The 26,210-nt window shown below is 42.7% G+C and overlaps 2 protein-coding genes across 4 annotated transcripts in view; one reads left to right on the plus strand and one right to left on the minus strand.

The window, feature by feature from the left end:
- The window catches only part of Tdg (Thymine DNA glycosylase), a 114,673-nt gene that overhangs the window by 45,707 nt on the left and 42,756 nt on the right, over positions 1-26,210 (minus strand). For 2 of the 3 annotated variants that reach the window (XM_077422161.1, XM_077422159.1), the window contains exon 2: positions 150-217. In XM_077422161.1, coding sequence (XP_077278287.1) covers positions 150-171 — 22 coding nt within the window. In that variant the 5' untranslated portion in view covers positions 172-217. Of the gene's footprint in view, positions 1-149; positions 218-8,900; positions 9,413-26,210 lie in introns of those variants that run through there. The other variant, XM_077422160.1, reaches the window with a different exon arrangement.
- Positions 1-26,210, plus strand: part of Dnmt3 (DNA methyltransferase 3) — a 121,892-nt gene that overhangs the window by 35,861 nt on the left and 59,821 nt on the right. Inside the window, exon 2 of the mRNA XM_077422153.1 lies at positions 401-444. Coding sequence (XP_077278279.1) covers positions 401-444 — 44 coding nt within the window. The remainder of the gene's footprint in view (positions 1-400; positions 445-26,210) is intronic.

Here is a 26,210-nt window from a genome sequence, read left to right on the forward strand (position 1 = left end):
TTGCCAGCGCGCGGTCGGCAGTAATTAAATGCAACGGACGCGCGAACGTTGCGCAACGAATTAGCGGAGTTGTTTTCGAATCTTTTGCGGAAAACGAGATCCGCGCCGATGTCACCGGTAATGTCTGGCGGCGAGTCTTTTATTCTTACCTTGAGAACTCGCGCAATTCATTGTCGTCGTGCCGTTTGGTCCTCCGTTCTGCACCGGCGACGGATACCTGAAAACAGAGAAACGAAATCTGAGCACTCGCGGACTATCAAGCTACCTGTTTGGATAATAAACGCTTGTCACACTTAAAATTGTATCAATTAAATATGAATTAAAAAGTTGTAAAACTATATTAAGTAATTAAGTAATTATTGTTCATGCATACTTAATGTAAAATATTTTTGGTTTTCAGAAGCGGATGTTTTGGAACACCAGCATATTGCTGCGCAGCAACAGGTAATGCCGTTCAATGTTTGTCTATTTAATGATAAGCTATCTTTTAAGATTTTTAACGATTTCGTCGGACATATGCATTATGCGCGGCATATCTAGTTAAAACCGACGTGGAACGCGATAACGGGATTACCGTAATTTCCCCGTATAGTTATTTAATCAATCTTAAGCATGTGTACACATATAATTTCGTAAATTTAACTTCTCATTAAAACGAGCAATCAATAATCTAGGAGCTAATTACGTATTATTTCGATATCCTTTTGTCAGCGTTTTTCCAACATAATTTAACATTTTATCGAATTTTCCTTTGATATTGAAAATATCGAATATTACATTTGACAAACCCATTACGAAAGCGGTACTTAATTTAATTAATTTTCAAATTAGCTGTAATGTTCTTTTAGTTAGCTCTTCCCTGTCACATTTAAAAGGGAAAGAGCCGGAAACGGTTTTTCTCTAATTAAAATTTCCGTAATGTGATTGTCCTTTATCAAGATAGTTTCTTGCGCATGTTTTCATTTATGTCGGTAGCAAAAACGGAATTGTAAATCTCTTCTGCTTTAATTTACGTTCACGCTCGCGCCGCGATTTCGGATTGTGTGTCACACTTTATTTTTTATATATTAATTTCTTTGCGCGATTATCACGCAAATATCCCGCTGCCGTACTTTCTAAAGTTAGTACACAGACAAGACAAGTGGATGAAGACTCCACAAGTTTTATAAGTTTTAGTTCCGTATGACGTAACATGGCGCCTCAAACTTTATCCCGAGTTTTTCCTTTCATTTCATTAAAACTTGGCGAGAGAAAGAAGCGTCGTGCAAGTTGGTTAAAAAGCGCTGCCGCAGCGACGGCAGCGGCGGCGGCGGTTATCGAAGAGTAATTATTGTTGTGTGCGTTAAAAAATTCGCAGGAAGCACGATAAGATGTGTAAGGTACCATTTAATTTACGTTCAACTGCACGACGTATCGATCTCGATTACGTCGCGAGGTAATAAAGGATACGCATTAACAATTTAAATACAATGCTGATGCAATGATAACGCACGTCGTTGCGCGCGGCTTCATTTAACAGTTAACACGATAGCATCGTTCTTCATTTTATTAAAACACACGGGAATAATAATCGAAATTTTTTTTAAAAAGCGCACAAGGACGTATAAATTCTAGGAAATTAACGTTCATGCTGATAATCCCAGAGTGCAGATGGGCAATTTGCATTTATCATGGGCGCGACGTCGATTTTTCAAAATTTATCTTTCCGATATACATGCGCAGACCACTCAATTAGGGATTATTCGAGGGGAAGAAAAAGGAATGTTGATTTATAACAGGAGCAGGGGAGCCCCGTTCCATCTCGCGATGGCGAACGCGCGCATCTTTTAATTGATTGTACTCGGCCGCGGACGCGCGCGAGCGGCAATTATGATCGCGTCGTCCTCCACTCTCTATAATGTCGCCGCGCCGCGCTGCGCCACGCCATCCCTGTCTCTCAACTAATTATGAGGCACGGTACGCGTTCATGCCACGCGCATCGGAATCATTTTGCGCGGATTACAGATATTATCGGGCGGCCGCGATATTAGAGACCGCGGGACGGGACGGGCGTCGTCGAGCGACACTTAATTATCGCGTAGTCGTGCGAAGAACGTCGCGTTGTTACGACGCGTTGCGAGGCATCGATACCTGATCGTCAGATCGACCGTCGCGCTCGTCGGGAACACGTCGGTTGAACTTTAACTGGTATTAACCTTTCTACGCCGCGGCACCGTGGAGCTAGGCTGCCTTTTAAAAAACGCGCAATGCAAGCATGTGCACCGCGATTACGGTGCACATTGGCCACGTTTGTTATTCCCATGTATGTAGATTAGCGACGCCTTGATTGATCGTTTCTTAGAGCTTTCAGCTTTCTTTATCGCCAAGAGTATGTCACTTCTGCTATAAACGCATACGCGTATTTTTATATGCGACGAAAGGGTTAACAAGTAAACGTTACCTTACGCCAAAGAATAAATTGCGCGAGCATTTTTTTATGCAAACTATTGCAACAGTTTTTACAAATGTTATTCACCATTTCTGGGTGGGAAATGAAAAGATGTAATGGCTGCTTAATGACGACGTCTGATGCGTCGACGATATTTGAAAGAAGACCCAGTGGCAAAAAAATCATTAGCGGCATGCTATAACGAGGCGGGATGGGGGATGCCATTGAGATTATAAATAGCGAAGATTACGGAGACGGCGTTGCGCACATGCACACGGAGGCATAATTATATCCTGAAAGTAACTAATCACTTCTTGTTTTCCGTATTGCGAAAGAGGATGTGCCTTGTTGAGATCTATGCGGTGTCCCCGGATAAAATCAACAAATTTCTCTGCAATTTTAATTATTACTGCAACACAATATGACATAAGAACTGCAATGTGAATAATTCTAAATAGAGTTTCTGTCGTTAAACGCAGCTCCGAATTCACGTGGTCATCGGTTAAATTAAAAAAAGTCGAAAACAGAGATAAAATTATAGAAAATCTAGGCCAGAGTTATGTAGGGAAAAGCCATATATCTTTGCCGCTTTCGATATCTCGCGTCTCGAGCTTGTCAGATGCGAACTCCGTTCCGAACGGCTGCGGAATCGAGCAATTACGGTCTTTGACGTTATTGAGCCTCGCACGTATAGAACCGATGTGCAGCAATGTCAGGATTATCTAATGAGGTGAGATTATCCTCATGGGAAGTCGCAATTAGCGGCTTAATTCGTCTTCGAATACAATCAGGCGCGATCAGACGTTCGTGTCTCTGCGAAGAGGCACGTGCATGGAGTTTCGTTCGAGGAATGTCGCGTTCACTCTCGCGTAAAAGAGAAGATCGAGAAAGATTTTTCCGTGTACTCTCTCAGGTTACTGCCGCCTATTTACACTCGTAAATTTCGTATCGCATATTAACGCTTATAAACGTATAAAAATTGATAGAAAAGTAATTCTTATTTTTTTGTCTTTTAATTGAAAGAAGAATATTCATTTCGTGACGTAAACGAAGCGACATAAAATCTGCATATACCTCCGTGTTTAATGTCCAGTTGCACAAATATATTGTCAAGTATAACAGTGGATTTAAATGAAGTATGTGTATATGTATAAACTATAATATCGTGATAAAATGGTAAATCATTTCCACCCTCGCGCGATTTGAGACCATTGGGAGGCGAGATGGGGGGGGAGAGAGGGAGGGGAGAGGGGTACCCCCGGATATAGTGGTAATATACGTTCGCAGTCATCGGGTTGGTTTACTCATGGATGGATTCTAAAAGCTCTGTCACCCGACACTGGGGAAGTCATTCGATGAACCATTGACGTCGGTTGGCGGTGTAGGCTACAGCACAACACGGCAGAGCCTTCTCCCTACAGCGCAGATTGTTGTTGTTGTCGTTTTCGGGTCCATGCGATACGTGTAATACACCCGCGCGGACGCGGCGCGGCGCAAATATTTTGCACGAGACTAAACGTAAATATCGCCGGCACGCGCGACGATATTTAATATCTCTTTTCCATTATTTCCGTCTATATATATTAAAATCCGGATGCGCGCATTTTCGAAATCGCGGGCGAAAACAAGGACGCGCCGCCGCCGGCCGTGTGCGTATTGTACGCGAGCCATTTTAATTTTATACCTGCGCATTCAATATCATTTTAGCGCCGCGAGCCGCCAAACCGGGGCTAATAGGCGAAAAAATGTTTTTGTTGTCGACGCATTAATATGGGAGAGCGTGGCGTTTTATCGCGGCGATATCAGTTTTAAACGCTATCACTCGAGAATATTTATCCTTTTGGATATTTTTACCTCACATCTCTCCAACGACACGGGACAACGGTTGGGACGAGGTGGGGTCCACTCGCGCAATCTATGTCCCTTTAATGTGATTGTACATGCGGAATTTGCTCAAATTTCTGTGAAAACGACCATGATGTCAAACAGAATCTCGAATTAGATATTCGATATATTAATACTTCAATTAATGTGCATCCGTCCCGTTTTATTGTCTACCGTTTCAATGTTATTTGTGTGTGTGAGATATGTATATATATATATATATATATATATATATATATATATATATACACATATAATATATTATATACATATATATTAAAGATGCCGACGAGACTTATTATTTATTGTCGTATTCCGCCAGTTTTCATTTTCGACAAGTATAATCTGTTTTTATAAATGTGAATATTTATTTATTTATTATTATTTTGTATCTATATATATATATATATATATATATATATATATATATATATGGCTAAAATTTGTTACGTGATATTAAATCTTTTTTCATTATCAATACTACTTGTAAACAAATATCCTCTTTTCTCTGTTATAGAATAATTATATTATTTTCACATAAAGGAATAATAAATATTTTAATATATTAATAACAGATATATGTATAATATATGTATCTATACGTTATGGAAAAGAATACTGACAGCTATTAAGCTGTAGAACGAATTTGTATTTATTAATTAATCGTCATCGGGGTACGCGCGTTATTTATCGATATGCAATTTCTGATCTCTTTATTTCTCATTTCGGTGGACGAATTAATATCGCATTCATGGGTAATAAGCTGGCCGGCCCGTATCGTAATTGGTAAAGCACCGGGTACCACAAATGCTTTCATTGTGTTTAATCGTACGTTGTCTTGCCTCGAATATAATATCGTGCCTCCGATCGTGTGCGTGACGCACGACGGCGGCTGCGGCGGCGACGGCGGACGACGACGACGACGACGACGACGGCATATATTAATCGTGAATTTACGCGGCTGGCACATTGCAGGAAGGAAAGGAGAAGGCAGAAAGACTCACGGCCAACTCGGGTAATAACGTCAAGTCCGGGCCTAAATATCATAATTATCATATCCCCAGACAGAGAGAGGAATCCACCGTTCGTCGTCGCCGTTTCTCCACGCACGTTTATCCGCGGCGGTGTAGGGAGAGCGAACGGGGCTTTAAACCGTTTTTACCGTGCAATTACAGTCCGCGGAATAGTACGCCATTATCTAGAGACGAGCCTATCAATATTGCACGACCGCGTCTGGATGAAAGGAAAAAAGTTTCCCGCGCCAGCACGTGCGAGCGCGCGCGCGCCTTCTTGCCTCTTGCACTTTGTCGTCTTCGGCAAACTTGTGCTCCTGCTCGTAATACGAGCCTCGTATTCCTGAAAACCGCTAGATACCAGTCACTCGATGACGCGCACAAATTCTGCGACGGAGAATTCGTGCTCTCCCTCTCTCTCTCTCTCTCTGTCTGTCTCTATCTCTTTTCTTCTCTCCATATGTATTTTTAAAGAATTTACGTCAAGGCTACGTGACTCAAGGTCGAGCTTCTTTTTTCTTCGCGAGCAATATACGTTATACCTAGCAGGACGGTCGTATAAAGCGCATTAAAGCAATTTGCGGTACGAGAAACGGAAATAATGATGGATTTCAAAATTAATGCCGATGATGCGGACCATTCAGTCATTGTCATTTGTCTTGTCTCCAGAGCGAAACGTGACAAGATCCTATTTCAACGCAGTGATTCATACGAGCAGTTGCACTCGTCTCTGAAAGGCGTATCTGCAAATTAACGATCGTTTATCAGCCGTTATCTATTTGTGTCAAAGGAGCCTTCGAATGCATCGCGCGTACACGTCGATAAGTTTCCGTACAAGGTGAACTAAAGGAATTAACGAACGTGAAATTAAATTGGCGCGAAATTTCAGCGCGGGCTCTCGGGAATCGAAGATAAATATAAATTTTAGGGCCATTAAGTCGGTAATAATTTTTATGCGAGGCACGCGCCTCGGATGACAGTTTATCTTCCCGTTTATATCTCTCCGTTAAATAAAGTATCTCGATATGACGATTATATTATTATTACATCAAATTTGGAGTGACACGCGTTCGTGAGAAGTAATTTTACAATTATTTATATGCATCGCAATAATTAGTTATTCGCGTTTCTTTCTCCTTTTTTTTTTTTTATCTTACACTAGTAAACGTTTAAAAGTTACAACATCGCGATATAACGTGCCTGCAGCATATTTAACATATTACATAAATTATCGTGTATTCACGCAACTGGATTTATTGCGTTTCGCATCAAAAGGACACTCGGGGGAATTGAAACTTTAATTACACAAGCTGACGTGTATAATATAATTTCTGCGTGCTGCTTGCGATCAACGGGCAGACAAACGTGTCTTACAACGACTGCGAAAGACAACTGCAATGTGACAGAAAAAAGTGAGTGACGGCGAAATAGTTACGTAAAATGTTGCAGCTCTCGGAGTCTTTACGATTCGATAAAACGACCCAAGCGGACTAAAGTTAGATTTATTTCGTTCCGTGAGTTGTCAGAATCATTCGTTGCACTTCCATAACAAATATTTATTCGTTGACGGCCTCGTTAAAAAAGAAGGAAAGACAAGAGAAGTCCCCTTCTTTCTTTCTTTCTCTCTCTCTCTCTCTCTTTGTCTTTCTTTTCCGCCATCGTAAGGACGAGGGTTTCCCGATTTATAAATTACACTCAATTATGTTGCCATATTTCTCGCGGGGGGAAAAGTTCTTCGACAACACACAAACTCTTTCACCCTACTTTTTCAAACGAGACATGTTGGAAACACGACATATATAAATATAATTTGCAACCGATATTATTTTTCAACGTGCTCTTTTTCATATTTGATAGATCGTTCTGAGTTTCGATCGATATTACATTCACGTGGAGAATCTGCGAACACTACATTTTTCGCTTTATTTGTTTTTTTTTTTTTCAACCACACATCTGCGAGCACTCAAAAAACTGCAAACGCAATCGTATCGTCGTATAAAAATTATTGTCTGCGTGAAAGTCGATAGAAGGAATACGGCTGCAGGTGTTATATCACGTCTAGTTGAGTTAAATGTCAATTGCCGAGTTATGAAAAAATAAAAAATTTAACAAGACTGACGAGTTAGAATTAACGAAAATTAATGAAAATTAATGAAAATTGATAAAAACGGGATTAATGTAAGTCCTTTTAATACGATCGATTATGCTGCAAAAGGGACTACGCGGCTAAATACGTCAACAGCTTCCTCTGCAGCGGGGTTTATTTCCGCGAAATCTTCTATCGCGCAAGAAATTACCGTTAAAATGCGCTGCTATAATCCTCATAATTGTAGTACGCGCGTTTCCGCTTCTCTCACGAAAAAGTTGCGACTAGCTGAAAAAAGTAAGAAAAAGTTGTATCCGCGGAAACGTTGCAAAGGCGTACCGCGCGTAAGTGCATAGTTTTATAAACGGTATAGATTCGCGGCTGTAGCCCGCTGAGAATGATTCATCTCGGGGTGCATTATTACTTAAGAAAACTTAGACCCATTACATTTTTATATCATCTCGCAATGCCATACTTCAGCGCAATGAAATATAATTGTTTATAGAAAAAAATATCTGCAAGATACACCATGAAACAATCCTTTAGTAGATATTATTAGTCAGTTCGTGATTTTACGATTTTTTTTTTATATTTGCGCATTTGACATTACACGAGTTGTTTTGCAATCACAATACTTTAAAAGTTCATTGCGGAGATTTATTTAAATCGGAAATACAAATAAAGCGTCGAAATTTTCCATACAATCAAAACACAATCTTCTATATAATTTTATATAATAGAATTGCAGTTTATAATACTTTTTATACAATATATCACACAGTGGCTATTGATTTTTAAATAATTAAAATTACTCATATCGCGTGAAGTTTATAATTATGCATATACGTTTACCGATCTATATCACCTAGTAAATTATTTAACTTTTTCTCTCGATTATATATAGAGATATGATTTTATGCATTATTTTACGTTCGCTATAGCAATGTTATAAATCAGTTAGCGAATTATAACTGCTATACGCAAACTATTAATTCTCTTGCATGTTATATCAATTTAAACAGGTGATTAATCGCCTCATTTGAAAAAATTATGAAATCTAATATTCACTTGAAGAACGAGATTTCTATTTTCGTTTCGATCGGAAATAAGATATTTATATTTATAGATAGAAACTGATTTGTTATTAATCTTTTTATCCGATTTTACGCGCCTCGACAAGAGTAAAATCGCGCGACTTTAATAAATTAAAAGACAAGATTATATAAATCGTCGCGTTACACGTCGATCCTATCTCGGTTTGTTAAATCGTGATTCTGGAGTTTATCGCGCGATATTATTCCTCTCGCGAGAAATGAATAATAGTATATAAGTAATAAACAATAATTTACGCAAATATTTTCTCAATCGAGGCGATGATAAACTCTCGTTTCTCGGATAAACGTTATAGAGCCCGTTTATCACTTGGAGACGCAAGGAACAACATATTCGGCTTACTTCCTAATGCGCCGATTATTTCGCGATAACTTACATCGTTAACTTTGCGCCGTTCGCGCGGCAAGGCTGCATGAAGTGCATAGGCTCTCTCATTCTTTCTCTCTCTCTCGCTGCGTCGTAGCGCTAAGCGCTATCGTCCCTCGGAACGCGGTCGCGACAGGAGCATCCAAACGCGTTCGTTCCTCTCGCGAGCGAATAACCACTCACTACCAATCCGACGTTGTGTCTGACACCCGACGTATTTTGTTACGATATTTCGCGACGGTGGTGGCGGCGAAACTGATTTTTACATCGCACCCGACACTTGTTTTTTCGCGCACAATCGCGTACGCGTAGCAACACGGTGCGTACACGTATACACGGACGCGTATTCATATATGCGCGCGCGCATACCTCGATTTCATTCTCGTGACGAGACGCAAATCCGCGCTGTTCTTCCTCCCGAGCGGACAGTTGTCGGGACGCGCGATTGATCGAGATATTACAAAATGTCGAAATTAAACCGGTGACGACCGGTGACGACGCGACTGGTATGTTACGAGGTGTTTGGATGGCTCACGGCCAGGCCAGGCCAGGCCAGGCCGCGCTGTTTTCAAGGTTACTTTGTTTACGTTCGCGCACCGGCCGGCCCGGCTGCCGCGTCACGCCGCGCGCCGCTCCATGTGTTGTTATTCTCCTTCGCGCGATAGTGCGCGATAGACGCGATCCGTAAGTACCGGTCGTTACGACGCGACGACGTATCGCGGTCGTTCGTCGCACAATTATATATCTCTCTCGCGCGATTTATCTGTTCGAAGTAGATGGCGGACGGCACATCAGAAGCACCGAAGCGACGGGACGTGAAAGCGTGCAAAAGAAACGACGGAAAAGGCGTCGATATATGTCGACGTTTTTCAATCGCACGTGCCATGCGTTTCGCGAAGTTGCGCGTTTGAAATGTCAATCGTTGAATCTCGATGCCTCGATGGTGGTACCGCTTTCGGATATTAATTTGACTCGCGTGGTATCACTGCTTCTCACGGGGGAGCGCGGAGGTTGGCGACGCTGTTTCTAACGGAGCGTCGCGCGGAGCGGGTCGACTCCGAGTCGCGGCCTCGATTTACTTGGTAAATTTGGGCGCAAATTATAATCTTGTGTCGCGATATCTATCAATCGGGACGCGACGTCTATCAATTCGGCGTCGCGGGCGTCGAGCGGAACGCTCGAGCCGAAGCTCGAGCGTGCCTTCGTCGCCGGCTGTGTTTTTCCGTCGCCTACAAGGTATTCCGCGCGATCTAGGTACTTGTTCGAAACAGACAGCGTCTTCTACGCATCGAAGCGGTACGAAAGAACGTCGAGGGAAAGTAGTGGAAAGATATGATCTATCAATTTATTTATCGTACGGACACAACACACACACACACACACACACACACACACACACACATCTCGATCGTACATTCCGTCGTACATCGCCATTGGCCATTGAATTGACTCACGACGTATCGACCAGATTGACGATACTGTTTTTAAGGGAGCATCGCAGTTAATTTGGGCCGCGGACCAACACTCGCGTCGCGTCTATCCGTCGGATGGCATGAATTTTGATGTAGCGGACGATCGTATACGGCCGCGTCTTCTTCGCGTTGCGTTACGGACAATGTCGGGAGTGCCGTGTGCAAAGTGTCGCACGCTCGTAATTAGCCGGCGTATTCTCGCGAATGAGTGTTGCGAGTGCTACGGGGACGCCCGAGAGCAGAAGGAGGAGGCCTGGGAGGCGTCGGGCAACGGCGGAGCAACCGCAGGGTGAGTGACTCTTTTAACGACGTTTCGTGACGTTTCGTCACTGTCGACAAGAAGATTGTATTTTGTACATATATATATATATATATATATATATATATAATAAAAAATATACATAACTATAGGTAACCGTAAAATAGGTAGTTCGCATCAGCGCCGCTAGGCGTCGTATCGTCGGTGCGTTCTCTCGAGTTGCACCGATCGGTATACATATAAGTGGGGACCCCCCCCCCCTTAAGGAGTTTTAACTTTAATATTTGGAATACGCTAGTAAAATCTAGGGATGGTTACGAGACACCCCGTGTATTCTACCAGTTTCTCACGTACCTGAATATACTTAACAGACGTGAATCCAGCAGGAACGCTTCCCGAATTTTTTTCTCCTAGCTACCAGATACGACGAGAATATTTCCTATTCGTGATATTCACCGAATCTTACTCGTATTCGGGATACTTTCGCGTCGTACGATTTCATCATATCGCCTCATAGCGAGGGTTTCTTGAGCGTTCTAAGGTAGATAGATGAGCGACGGGGATGGTTAGGACGAAAGATTTCCGCTGAACTTCACGCAACTTATATCCCAGTGTGCATCGTCACCGGAGCGACGCACGTCACTCAGAAATTCTGAGGGAAAAGCAGCTTGTTCGAACATGTTCGAGAAACGGTGGCGTAATGCGAAAGAAACGATGCACTTCGCGAAATGGCTTTTTTTTTCTCCCATTTCTTACGAGATACGTATAGTCTTCGATGAACGAAACGAAGAACTTCGGATTGGAATAGTATATTACATTACAAGGGCCGAAAGTTGAATTTTCGGCCCTGCGCGTCATGATGCCCCGAGGCGAAGCCGAGGGCATCATGACGAGCAGGACCGAGATTTCAACTTTTGGCCCGCGTAGTGTATACGATTTTTCTTCATAGCCGGTCGAAAGTACGTTATTAATTTTACTTTTTTTAACTTTAAATGTTAATAAGCATGTTTTTGATGCCTGCCCCCGACATTTGCGGCACGAGCGAAGCGAGTGCTGCTGGTCGGGGGGGCAGGCATCAAATACATTCCAAGAGTCGTCTTGTCATATTTTGTAAAAATAAATTAATTCTATTAGCTTTCAAGTTAAGAAAATTACCTATGTTAACATTGTCTCTTGAATTTAATGTGCTTTTCAAAATTGACCAAATACTTCATAAAGTTGACGGCTTTAATTTTTAGATAGGTCCTTAAAATACACAACCAAATTATTTTCTTCACAGTTTGACAGTGAAGTTTTGTGTTCTATCTGCCACTTTTTATACGTGTCGTAAACAAGATTGTATCGATCAACAGACTTCTTTGGCAACGTATTTGTATTTATTATCAATCGCGCTTCTGCATCGAAATTTCGTATAACTTCTTCCTCGTCTACGGATTCATCAGATGACATATTGACAGAACAATATTGATGACTATTTTTAAGGTTAAAGGGCGTTACGGTTTAAAGTTATAGAGAGCGCGCGTGTACTTTTCACAGGGAGTAAATGTTAAACTTTCGTCCTTGCTATTAGGGACGAAAGTACGTACTTTCGACCGAGGTATGAAGAAAAATCGTAAAGATTAGAGCCACTTTAGCGTTATCTAAAAAAAAGTCGCGAAGGCCGTGTAAAACGGATTAAATGAAACGGATAATGACGCTTCGAAGGACATTCATTTCGGCAATCGTAATTTGTCAAGTTTGCTTCTCGGACTGTTCCCGCAGCCGACCATGGCGGTTCCTAAGGTCGCACAAGTTGAAAGGAGATAAAAGATATCGCCCAGCCTCGACGTACAGTCGAGCCGGCAACTACCGTGGCGTAGTCGTGGAATTTTATGGCTGCACATCGGTCTACGTTATATAAGGCACGACGTCGCGCAACGTACATAAAGCGCCGCATTGAAAGTTGTTAATTAAATAATAAAAATTTTCAATGAATATAAATGTCTGATAAAAAATTATACCGGTATTTTTACTCAATATTTTATTTTACACACACACGTATTCCTTTTCAAGCCATTAAAGAAATTTATTTAGAGGCGTTTGATAAATCGAACTGTGTAATATTAAATCTATCGAGCGTCAGTGTCATCGGCATTATTCATTAGTCGATTACGATCGATAATCGGCGATTCAATATTCGCGGTCAAATCGAATAACGCATCGACGCAGGAAATTGATGGCGGCGATGAATATCGAGATTAATGCAAAAGTCATTACAGACACCATATTCGCGCGTTCGTACTTACGATACGAGCGTTGGCGAATCTTGCGAGTGTGCGTGGCTCCAATTCAATTAAAAAATCGGATCAGATTTCCTTAGACTCGCGACGCTGATGTTAAGTAAGGAAAGAAAATGATTATTTTAATCGAGATGCAAATGGTAATCTTAATTTTGAGTCCACAAAATGCAAAGTGCTAGCTGAATCGCACGTTTGGTGCCGCGCGACTCTCTTATTTTTCCGCGTGACGGAATCTGAAACACGTGGACGCGGCGCGCTTTTGCAATTTAAAAATCGAGCCACCTTAGTTACTCGTTCGCTCGTGAACTCGCTCGAACACGCTCGCCGCGAATAATTCCGCCTCGCGGCCCACCTACCCCGACAACAATGGCGACTCCGAAAATTCTCCGGAGCTGCTCGAAAACGTTATATATATATATTTATGTGTATGTGTGTATATGTGTGCTATACCGCGGGAGAGCGAGAGAGAAAGAGAGTGAGAGAGAGAGAAAGAGAGAGCAAGCTCGGTACAGTCGCCAACAACGCGTCGCTGCGGAATTTCAGTGCCTCGGAGACGAGAAGAGAGGAGCCGTTTCGGGCGCGTTCAAGAAACGAATATCGCGCGGCGCCTCGTGGCGAGAAGCGCATTTCGCGTAGCGTGTCGTGCTCGCCGCGCGTCCGACCGAACGGCGCGTTTCCTCCGCTTCCGACGCGCTAATTCGAAAATACTCGGAATAATTTTCAGCCGGAGCTATACCTGCCCCATGCATGTGCTTTTTATGTGGCGCTCGGACCTATGTACCGCGCGGGCCCCGGTGTACATACATACGGTACATACGTATGTACATAGGCAGACGTGCGCTCGCGCGCGTACATGCCGCGGGAGTAAATATATACAACGTATATATAAGGGTAGCGTGTAGGAGATCGTCGGTATATAGAAGTACTTGCTGGAAACGACTAGGGCTATTGGCGGGGGTGGAGTGAAGGCAGACGAGGGCAAGAGGAATGGAGAGAGAGTACTCTTCTCTCTCTCTCTCTCTCTCTCTCTCTCTCTCTCTCTCTCTCTCTCTCTCTCTCTCTCTCACTCTATCTTGCTCTTTCCAACGCTCTCACGTAGCGAAGGCTTCGAGCTACGTTTCGAGACCTTTCCATGCATCCGTACTGGTGAATCGCTCATCTCGAAAGTCCTTTTGCGCGCTTGAATCGCGAGGAGAACCTGTCGATTGATCAATAAAGTAATAACTTGTATTAAATTTCAAGTTAGTATCTGGCGCTTCCAAGACGGACGCTAAACATTAACTTCAGAGAAACAACGGTCATTTTGCGACTTTAATAATCAGGACTTGAGATATTATATCGAACTTTACTGGCTCGGCAAAAATTAAGCTCTCCATCCCTAACCAAAGCGTATATTAATTAACGTCAGAAGATGCATATTTTTCAAGTATCTTACGATCACTGCCTATTATAATTAATACGAGATAATCAGATCTCGAAATACGTTGGTAAGGTTTAAAAGGGGAAAAAAAGTTTGGGCGAGGAATTTCGGCGTTAAAGAGGAGCCATTCGCGTTCCACGCGCGAGCTACCGGTGCGCGCGTCCGAACTGCGAGAGCGGGCTGGATCGATGGTGCCGTGGGCTGGGGGCTGCGAATTTTGCGCCGTTTCGAAATTCCGCGCGAATGAAGATGATCTGGGATCAGAGAAATAGCGCACCAGTAATACAACACTTTTCGCCGAAACTCCTCGGATTGAGTTACCAGCGGCAACGCGCGATCTGGCCGTGTGCGTGCGCGTGAGCGTGCGAGCGGCCCTCGGCGCCCACGCCGCACCATCTGATTCAGCACCGGGGTTTCCTCGTGAAATCGGAGCTCCTGGTGCTTTTTACCCCGCCACAGGAACGGAATATGTTTGAAAACAAAGTCCCGCCTATATGCCGGGAAACTTGATTTCTGACGGGCTTTCGGCCGGGGCGAGATTCTACTTTCGCGACTACCCCTTTTTTTTCTCTCATGGAAATGCGCGCGTACGTATTTTCGCGTAGAGAAACATCGGCGAGCGCTGCTCGCTTTTTAGTTGCGGCTTAGATTCGTACGGATATCTCGTATACGTTCGCATTTCCCTGCACGAGAGTCATTTAATTCGCGCAAAGAGGCGTTTAGGATAATAACTTGATCGTCGAAAGTAAAACTTCGCGACTTTTTCTAAGCTGAAATTTTATCGGATCTTTCGCAAGAATCTCGTTGCACAATCAAGTAAAGTACTACCATTAAAAGTAATGAGGACGATATAAGGTTAAACGAGGTAATAGACACCTCTGAATAACGTCTTTTTTGTTCGGTGTCGCATATAAAGCCATTCGGAGAGATCGCTCTGTAATAATAATCAAGGATGGTCGACATTTTCTGGCGGGTCGTTTTGTAGCTTTTCAGACTCGACAGCCGCATTCTCTCGAGCGGCCAGTATCGGAATTCACCGGTGCGCGTTTATTTATCGCAACATTAGTCGTCGAAAGAGACAGTCGCGTTTTCAATGCGACGCGCGAGAGATTCCCCCTTCTGTCATCGTCAATCGTTATCCGGGATTCTTCGCGGACAATATCGTCGCGTTGACGTGAACGATTAAAATCGCGACGCAAATATAAATTTACGCGCGTCAATGCGCGCGATTCTCTTTCTCTCTCTCTCTTGAATCACGTCAACGTACCGAGATAGTCCGACTCGTTAACGACTGCACGATTTCAATAAAGTACTTGCCAGGCCCGTCAATCGTAACAACGATATTACTACAAAATGCCGTTACACGCTTTCGCGCCCTGCCCTGCTGCACTGCCATAAGTGCATTACGCGAGAGCCAGCGTTATTCGCGGAAACGACGAAGGACAGTGCACAATCTAATTCACGTCGATCTTAATCCTTGCTAGAGGAGTCTACTAGCGTGCGGCACGTAAAAAGATTAAACCCGCGACTTGACGAAAGCGGATAAGAAGAAAAACTCAAATTTCATTTTGCGCTTCTTTCTCGCGCTTATCTGACGAAATCCGAACCGTTTTTATAGTTCTAAACTATGTCACGGGAGCTTGCTAGATCATCGTACTTATAATTTTTTCTTTAATGGATATCCAACATTTGGAGAAACTATATTGTATGAAATAATCGGAAGAATTGATCGTTGGATATATATTTCACATTTAAAATCGCATGTTTTGTCGTTGTTAGGTTCTTTAGTATATAAATTTGAGTTTTTTTTTCCATTTTGAAAATCCCTTTAAACGTCATCTTTATATTTTTAATACGTTTCTATTAATCTCTCTCTCAGTGGTGATTGAAGAATGAAATATATCATTTGTTGTGCTCTCTATGCTACAAATTATTTTCCATAATTTTATATTATAAAGACATCTTTCTCGTACCTCAGTCGTGTGCTTTTTTTACGCTCAACTTAAATTAAACTTAATTAAATTACTTCGCATATATCGATCTGTTCTTGGCATGTCAATCGAGTTGGCGCATGTTAGCGGGGTCAATATGCATTGCCGACCTTCGAGTCAATCGTATCTTCGATCGCGTGCATGAATATTTCAACGTGCACGGCTAACATCCGGAAACTTTTTCTCGACGAAGGGTAAGACGCCGGAGGAACCGGAAACAAAAACGGTTTTTCCCCGATTCCCGATCGCGGGATATCGGGGAACCAGCGGCCGATCGTGACGGCGGCAGCGTACGCGTTTCGCGTGGGGTTCGTAGCTACCCCTAAGCCGGGCTGTGGCTGGTGCTGGTGCTGCTGCTCGTTGCTAGGGGAAACCTCCAGAAAACTCTACACACATACATATATACGCGCGCGCACGCACGTACACGTAGCTTATATACCCACATACATAGCGCGCGTGCAAGCGAGCCAACCCATCGACATGTACGCGCGCGCACACGCACACACAAATTCCCACCCACACCGTGCCTCGGCTACCTACGCGAGCGCGCGCGCGCACACACATACATTACCGCATCTCCCACATATATCTATATACACAGGCACGTGCACACGAACGAATGGGGCAACGAGAGAAGCTCACGCACGTACTCTCACGCACACCCTGACGCGCCGTGGAAAATGTCGATAACGAAAAACCACCACTGGTCTCTCTCTCTCTCTCTCTCTCTCTCTCTCTCTCTCTTTTTCTCTCTGTCACTCCCCCTGCTCTCTTCTCATCCCTCTGTCTCTCCACCGATTTCTCTCCGTTCACTCCTATATATGCGCATCTCCTCGTTCCTCCTTCTCTCCATTGCGGCCAGCACCCGGCCAAGGTATTTTATTGTTGCACCAAAAGTCTCGAAGGATAAAAAAAAGGGAAGAAAAAAAATATCAACCGAGGGACCTTTACAGATTCCGGCATTAAGTTAGGTGAGGTCAGGCAGACCGCGGTGCGGCGACCATCCCCGTTCGCGCGATCCGCGCCCTTCGCTCTCGCTCGTCCTTCGCTTTCAAGTCCTGGGATTATCGAAAATCCTTTCTCGCCCCGGTTGTCGCGCCCGCCTGCCCGCTCGCGAGAAGACTCGTTTCACGGACGATTTCGTCCTCCGCCTACGCTAGAGGTTTTTCCCCACGTCGATCTCGGGATATATGTATGTATGTAAGTATGTATGTATGTGTGTATGTGTATTCGGACAGGGGGCGATCGTATGGCGGTAAAGGCGTCTTCTTCGGGGACGATCCGGTCAGAAAACCGCACAACAGTACCTTTCAGTCCCGAGTGCGAGAAACGAGCGTGATTCGAGAGCCAAGCTGTGCGCTCGTTAATGGACGCGAGAGTGGGCGTCGAGGTTCATTCAGGACGCGAGTACAATAGAAAAGTCGCGACAATATTGCGCATCTGTTGGAAGATATGTAACGTATCACGTATAGGAGTAGGAGTTTGCCACAATTAGAGCTGTATAAAATTCGATCGAGTTCTTTTGATCAATTTTGGATCGAGTAGTTTCTAAGGAAAAAATGCAAGAGCTCTGGCTTGCCAAATCTGTATATTACAATATCAAATTAATTTTATATATTAATAACGTAATATCGTAATGTTATATTGAATAATATACATTATCTCGTTATGTAAAGAGAAGAAATAATCGCGCCAAGAGACTAGTATTACAAGGGCTTTATACTAAATTAAACGAGAATAATTATGATGTGATTTAGCAAGAGCACTCCGTAAGAAACGTTCAAGTTCTATCGCAATTCACTACGCGTCGTCAAAAAAACTTGTAAGTGGATGCTCTACAGACATCATAATCCCGCGGAGGAATAATATCGGGATATATTGCTTTGACTATCTCGTTTAACTCGATTTTCCACGAAAAACCGTGCACAAAAGGTTGGCCTTTGACAAAGGGAGCAGGGAAAGGGCACCAGAAACTCGAGCCCCACGTCTCTCACGAGTGTGCCTGGTAGGTCTCTGTATGTAAATCTGTGCCACAGAAAGAGAAAAAGAGAGCGGATAGAAATAGGAGGAGGAGAGAGGTGAAAGAGTGACCGAGAGAAGTAAAAAAAAAAAAAAATGAAATAAGGGTCGCTCTGAGGAGTGGCTGGCACAGCCTTACGTGGCAACGACGTAATGACTCTCGTAAAAAAGAAGCCCTGCGTGCGCAATAAAAATTTACGAGCCAAATAATAACCCCACGCGCGTCCGCGGTGCGCACGATCGTCCTTCGCCGTTTTCGAAGTCGGAAGCTCTTCTCGACGACGACGTCGACGACGGCGACGGCGATGGCGATGGCGAACTTTTGCGTAATGTTAACGCGGCCCCGATGGCTCTCCTGCGGCGACGTTTACGTGATTTACATGAAAGAGTCATCGCTACACGAGCAGTCGGCCGTGAGGGGAAACCGACTGAAATTCCCCTTTACGCGTTAGAGATCCGATCCACGGATGCTGGCGATCCTCTTTGGACCGTGCGCAAATGCATTTGACGTATAGAACAGAGATACGGAGTAACTATCAGGATGTCAAAATGTGTAAAGATAAAGTTGTAGCTTCTATGAATTTCCTTACTGAAAATTTAATTAATTTTGAATAATCTGACAACCGTAAATCAGAATTACAAGAATAACCATGACACGTAATTTATTTAAAGTCATTACCGTGAAAATTATTTGGCTTTTGCGTGGTCTAAAATTCTTGCATCGAAATTAACGAAGTTTCGGACAGTAATTTTTGACCTGAACCCACCTCACTATCTCTTCAAACGAGAAATTATTGCAATCGTATATTACGCGGTGTGGAGTAGAATAAAGATAAGATTTACTTTCGAAATGATAGATCAATCTCTCTCTCTCTCTCTCTCTCTCTCTCTCTCTCTCTCTCTCTCTCTCTATCTATCTATCTGTCTATCTACCTATCTATCTATCTACCTACCTATCTGTCTCTATCTCTATTTTTCCCTCGTAAGCCGGGGAAAGGGGTTTCGTGTTTTAAATCGCGACGTCGTCGAGGCTGGCGCTGTACGTGAATTTGAAAAATGGATTTGGGAATGCGGGTGCGCTCGGGAAGCTCGCGCGCGATCAAGCTCCGAGGGAATTTAATTTATGTCAATATTAATTCTCGCTCGCTGGCAGAATTTTGTGTTATTCGACGAAACGAGTTTCTTGGGGGGCGCGTGCTTCAAGTATAGAGCGCCACCGCCGCCGCCGCCGCCGCCGCTGCCGCCGGTCCGCCAATATATGTAACACAAACTATTAGACCGGTATGCTTCGGCACGTACCGCGGCATACCGAAGAATTCTTTCAGTGTTCCGCGGGGAGGTATGTACCAAAGTATACCGAACTAATAGCGCGCGGTATGTACCGAAGTAATGCCTTTCGCGCTCACAATGTGCATCCTCTACCGGCCCCCCTTTGCCTCGTGTTCGCCAACCGTGTTACGTTAATTTACGACGTCGCCCAGTTATTTTTCTTCGGGCTTTCCTAAGCAGTCGAATAATTATTTTCGGCGAGCATTCACTTCCACGCTCGCGTAGGTATGTATGAAGGTTCGCTTGCATATAGGTATATCGATTGATAATGACAAAGTTTGAGCGTTCAGTTTCTCGACGTGCAAACAACGAACGAGATTACAACGAGAAAGTTATTTGATAAGTTCATGCACAAGATTAAATGCAAAAGCAAACAATGATTATTCGTATACTAACGGCAGAGACTTAGCGATATTTTCGATCGTTCTTACAACACACGTTCCGTTATTGGCGAAAGAAAAGGAAAGTAGATGTATGTCATTAGTTTTATTTCGTCATTGCTGTTGTAATAGGTTTCATATTGCACACAGAAAGAACGGTTTTGCTGAAATATCAAAAAATTTAGCTAGCTACAGAAAATAATTTTGGTGGACCATCAAAATAATTATGTAAAACACTCAAACTGATTGCTAAAAATGTCAACATTTTTTACAGCATTATCATCATACTTTGGCAACCTACTATAATTATTTTGATGGTGCAACAAAATTATTTTCAGATCTGTATCTAGCTAAATTTTTAGATACTTCAGCAAAACCGTTCTTTCCGTGCAGAATTTAAATTTATCAGGCTACAAATCACTAGCAATCTTTTCACATCTTCATACGTTTAGGAAACTTCATCGATTTAAACTTCGTTAACTGTGTCTTATGGTTTTTACACGACTTGGCTATGGAAATTTAACACTCAGTTGAATAGGTTGTGAACTGCTTCACGAGAATAACACCTTTATCAATAACCCCGGTTGTTTATTGTTTACCGTGCATTTACGCTAAGCGTTTTTAATAACGCCACTTGAAAGTGCAATGATAGGTGGGATCAGGGGGATCGATAACGTCAGACGAGTACTTAATTTCTCAGTATCCTACTGAAACATTAATGCACATGCCGCGCGAGTTTCGAGTTACGCATTATTATAGTGCGAAACCCGGAATGCAGAACTATTTTCAAGTAAGATTAATGCTATCCCGGCGTTCCAAGGAAATTCACGGCAAAATAGGAATATACGCTGCACCGTTAAACTTTCAAAATTATGCGTCGTTACGTAGTTACACCGAGTATCGCGGAAGTTACCATCGACGCATATGCAGGAAAGTAAAAGCGCTATATGTAACTTAATGTGGCAAATATTCTGTAATCGGAGGAGGATCATTGTGAATAGTTATGGAATTACAAGTTTATCACCGATATCGTTTAAGTTGACTGTTATTTTTTGTTTTTAATTAATAGTCTTCCTTTTTTATGATTTTAAAAGTGTATTTTCGGCCAGGAAACCACGAAAACTTTATGAAATTCGATTACTCTTGGGACATTGTTTGCATTTGACGATGGAAAAATTCTAATTTTCCTGATGGAAAGCTTATTAAAGAATTCAAATTAAAAAAAGTTACAAAAGAGCGAATCGAATCGTAGAACGCGTATCAGCAACGAAACGTCGAATAACCTCCCACAATCGAAATAGATTCCCCTGGGTGAAATCAACATATCACCCTGGTCCGTGTGGCGTAACCGAATTAAAACGATAACTGACGTGTGTACGTCTACCGTTCGGAAATAAAATACACGTTGGGAGAGAGGGGCGCAGAATTGATCGCGACCCATCGAAAAATTTTCCCAAAATTCTGGGAGTGAGTCTGGTCCATCTCATGAAAGATATTTCGTTTAATAAACGTGGAGACTCTTTTTCTCTCGCCTGTATGAAAAGAAGTTAAATCACTTCCATAAAAACAAATCACTTTTTTTAACAATAACGATAATATTAAAAATATCAGGAAAAAAAACATTTGGATTGAAAGGCCGATTTAGGGAATCTGTTGTAAATTTAAGAAATGGTTGGCCCGCGGAAACCGTCGGCGAACGGCACGTCGCGTGAACATAAGGCAGCGCGGAGCGGGAAGAAAAAGAATAGACAGACGGAGAAACGAATCACCAAAGCGAGCATCGATTCCGGTCGAAGGTCGAATGACCTTCGGCAAACTGCGCGCGAGTCGAGCGGGGGGAGATTCTCCCCTGGGTGAAATCGACATATCGCCTTAGGTCGCGCCGTAGTTCCGAGTTTCCAGTTATAAATTACGGGGTAGACGACCGAGTTCCGCCGCTTTTTCTTCCTCTTCTTCCTCCACCTCCTTCCGTTCTTTTTCTTCTTATTCTTCTCCTTCTACCTCGCCCCCGTTCACTTACCCTTTCCCCATCAATGTCGGCTCCTCTCCTTTTTCTCCTGCCGCTCGAGACTCTCGCGCTCCTTTCTCCCTCTTTTTTCTTTATTTACCTAACTGCCTCGCGGAAGCGGTATGCTGCGTATCGGGGCAGCGTTCGAACCACGTGTGGTCCCCATTCATAAAACTGTCGATCCCCGACACGTGCACCGCTCGCGCGCGACGGAACCCTCGATGGAACGAGCGAGCACGCGTGGCCTCGACTATTTCGCCGCGCCGGCCGATTTTGAACTCTGACCCTAAACCAGAATCTGATTTAAAGGAGAGCGCTGCTGACGGTCAAGTTGAAAATGGGGCGTGATCTCGTAAGACACAAGTGAGACTCATTTTTCAAGTGTTTCGAGGCGAGGGAGAGGTTTGTGTAGGTGAATCTTGAACCTTTCTTTTCTGCTTTTAATGTTCTAGTTCTAATATCTAGTTTTAAATATTTTACAATAAGAAGATATATATTTTCTAAAACTAGATTTTTTTTCAATTTTTATCCTGAAAGTTTAGCAAAAAATTAGGGCTATTATTTTTTATAAATATATTAATATGTAAAACTGTTTTAAGATTTTATTGACAATTGTGTTATAGGATTCTTTTTACATAAAAGAAGAACAGTCCAAGAATAGTTTTGATACGAATTTTTCTTTGTACGAATAAAAGTTTGGTGACTTATGTTTCCGAACCTGATTACGCACGGAGTATAATAACATACAGCGATGAAGTAAGCCACGGTGGCTTTAATTAAGTCACTGAATAAATGCCAACTAGTGATTTTAATTATCCTTCTAAATGTATGCTACAAGTGTAATTATACGTTTGCACTACCGCTTTCTTTTTTTCTTGGACGTGCGTGTATTAATTAGAATGAGAGAGAGAGAGAGAGAGAGAGAGAGAGAGACGCGAAGTGTTATGCCAAATAAAAATGAATAAGAGGGTGCATAAATATCATATGACCAAGAAAATACTATAATAAGACGGATGATTTGCAGTGACATTGTTTGCATTATAACGTCGAAAGCTTCTTTTTTTCGCACGGTTTAACACGTGTACGAAGTCTGACAATAAAGTTCGTGAACTTTATAGCCAGACCTCGTATAATTAACAATAATGCAGAATCTATCATTGTCCTCGGGCTTACACGATTTTACTTTATAATATAAAATATTAAGAGAGACATTAAATCGACATGAAAGTAAATGAACTCACGAAACTTTATATGTAGAGGAAATTATATTAATGACATATAAGACGCAAACTACCCATCGTACAATGTCTAATATCGCGCAGGCATTCTTTTACTTTCACGAATTTACTGGTGTAATTTCGCTAACATATTTTGCTAATTGCATTAGTTGTGTTATCTATTTTTGTATCACCATTTTATTGGCATATGGGAAACGTTAAATTTTATTTTTCACGGACAATCAAGTACTAACGATCAAATCGTGCATGCAAATGAGTTTGAACGTGAAAACCAATTGCGTCATTTTCGATCACACTACCGTCACATGCGTCGCAAAACTTTTTAACGCCTACAACTATTTAACAACATCTATTATTTGTATTTATTGTCTGGGCGTTTTTATTAAAATTTTGAGTATTGCATATAAAAGAAGAGACAGAGAAAAGAAAGAATAATTAGAAAAATAAGCTACAAATAAAATTCAATAGATGTTGGAAATATGCATGTATATTTTAGGTGTAGGTCAAAGTAGGAATAAGTGTCCGCTTACGTCGGCATACGACACGTTGCGCAATTCCCACTTGCAACACTATGGGCCCTTCGCACGTGCGCCGAAGTACTTTAAGGAAAAGCACACGGGTCAGATTAAATTTATCTATTTCTGACACCAAGTATGTAGGGAACGGGCGATACGAGAATGCGAAAAGAACGAATAGAAATAGTAGAAATGCGCGTGGCGTTCTCGCGAAAGGTTAAAGGAAAATTGGGAAAAGGATGGATTAGGGATGTTATCCAACTTCTTAAAGCTCTTGATGTGTGAAAACTGATGATCATTAAGTAATAAAACCGAATAAATTATAGATTTAAACATTAGATATTTTTCGGTATTGCTGTAGTTTGAAAAGTTTTGTTAAATCGTCGAACGACGTGTCAGTTTTCTCGCGGCGTTTAGAGAAAATTATTCCCATAATTACGATAAGACACAATTGGAAATTCCATATATTGTAAGTAACTTTGTGCTGCATCGGTCCGACGTGCTCACGCTTGCACGCATCTCTCAAGGGTGCGCGTCGGGGCGCTTTGAGCAGCGTTAGGCGATTTCGAGACGCAGTGACAGGTAGAAGGCAATCAGAATCTCCGGCCTAATCATATTGATGGGCGTGCTATACGCGTTATTCGTGGCGCGGCGTAGCGCACCACCGGCAAGCGTAGGTTGCGCGGCGCGGCGGCGGCGACGGCCTCACAGCAATTTCTCTCGAAGGTAGAACACATCGATAACCTCATCGATATGTATATTGCTTTGTTAGCATAGTAACAGGCTTGATCCCGTGGCTCGGTTTTGCCGCCTGCGACGCGCAAGACGCGCAGCAACGTTGCATTATCCAATCGCCACTTTGTAATTCGGCCGCGCGCGCTATGTGCAGTTTCCGACGTCGCCGGCGACGTGGTGCATGACAAGAGCTGCGAATTGGCGAAAGACCTAATGGTCGAAAGACCGCGGATGCGCGTATCTCAGCATTCGCGCGTGGCATCCCTAACGCGCATTCTTTTATCTCGGACGCCGGAGCACTTGCGAAACGCAATTACATCAAGCGTATCGAGTAAAAACCATTGATATATTTTTGACACACGCACTTCATTAATAAATCATCGCGAAATCTAATTTATTATGTTTGATATGACTTACGTATTTTGTTATCGTAACGATGATTCACAACGGGGCGATATTTCAAAATATAATTTCAATATAATACACTAATATATTATTAAGCGGATATTGGAGAAGTCTTTATCCGACCTGTCACGTTGAAACACCAGATCTTCAAAAGCAAAACGACACTTTTGGGTCCGATTTAGTAATGACATACATAACAACGTACTGACGTCATAAATAAATGCCGGGCTATGAGAGCGTGTGTGCTCTATCTCGACGTAATCAATTATTTTCACAGCACGGCGGTTTATCCGATCGATAATTTATAACCCGCTGTGTGATAATACCGCGAGATTTGCAGATAATATTACGTATACGGTAATTCCACTTTGTGTAATTGCGCTTTGAAGATCTCCGCTACATTACGGGAGTTTAATTAAACCTTTAATCCATATCTGCCTAACGTCCCCCCTAGGGCGCCTAGGATAGCTCATATTCGAATTAATTTGTAATCGCTACAAAGCTGTTACGCACTGACGTTTCCCTATCTGACATTCCATATAAGATTCCTTAGAAGATTCATAAATTTCGAACACACATCTCCCGCGCTCTTCCCTGCAAGGCTAACAAGACGGCTAACATTATCCGCGATAATACACTTTAATATTATTCTATTAATCCCGAAATACGTAACGTTCATTGGTGATTGATTAACGTTGACACACGAACCTATAATAGAATACTATATATATAAGTTCTAAGTTCAAGAGTGTAAAAATGAAGTAAGGGTGCAATTATAGACTCCGATTAGATACGGAAGTGGCCTATTACGGTACTCAGTGACGTTACGTCGTTAGCTAAGCGCCGAAGACACTGTTTCGTCTATTTATCACTGATTTTTCCTGGCCGGGAGAAAGAGAGAGAGAGAGAGAGAGAGAGAGAGAGAAGGAGAGAGAGAGAGAGAGAGAGAGAGAGAGAGAGAGTCCGTTAAGACGGTAGGGTCTTATCGACAAAATCGATTTTCGCTTCACCCTTGTTAAGCCGAGCAGGTAGCTAATCCACTGTCGCATCGCGACTGTCGAGAAGTCGAGAATAATCTCCCGTCGTTTGGCTCTTCAGATTTCTCTCTCCTAGTCCCTCCTCAAGTTCCCTCCCTCTCGCTTCGTCTTGTCATTTTAAAAGAGACAAAGAGCGCCCTGCGCCCTATCTCACCCCCGCGGTCTTCGTTTTCTCCTTAACTCTCTTTCTTTCTCTTTCTTCTCCTCTCATATACTCTTAATCGCTCGAGATA

Source organism: Temnothorax americanus, unplaced genomic scaffold (assembly GCF_048541705.1).
Source record: "Temnothorax americanus isolate GAGA-0224 unplaced genomic scaffold, ASM4854170v1 Scaffold7, whole genome shotgun sequence".
Classification (NCBI taxonomy): Eukaryota; Metazoa; Arthropoda; class Insecta; order Hymenoptera; family Formicidae; genus Temnothorax; species Temnothorax americanus.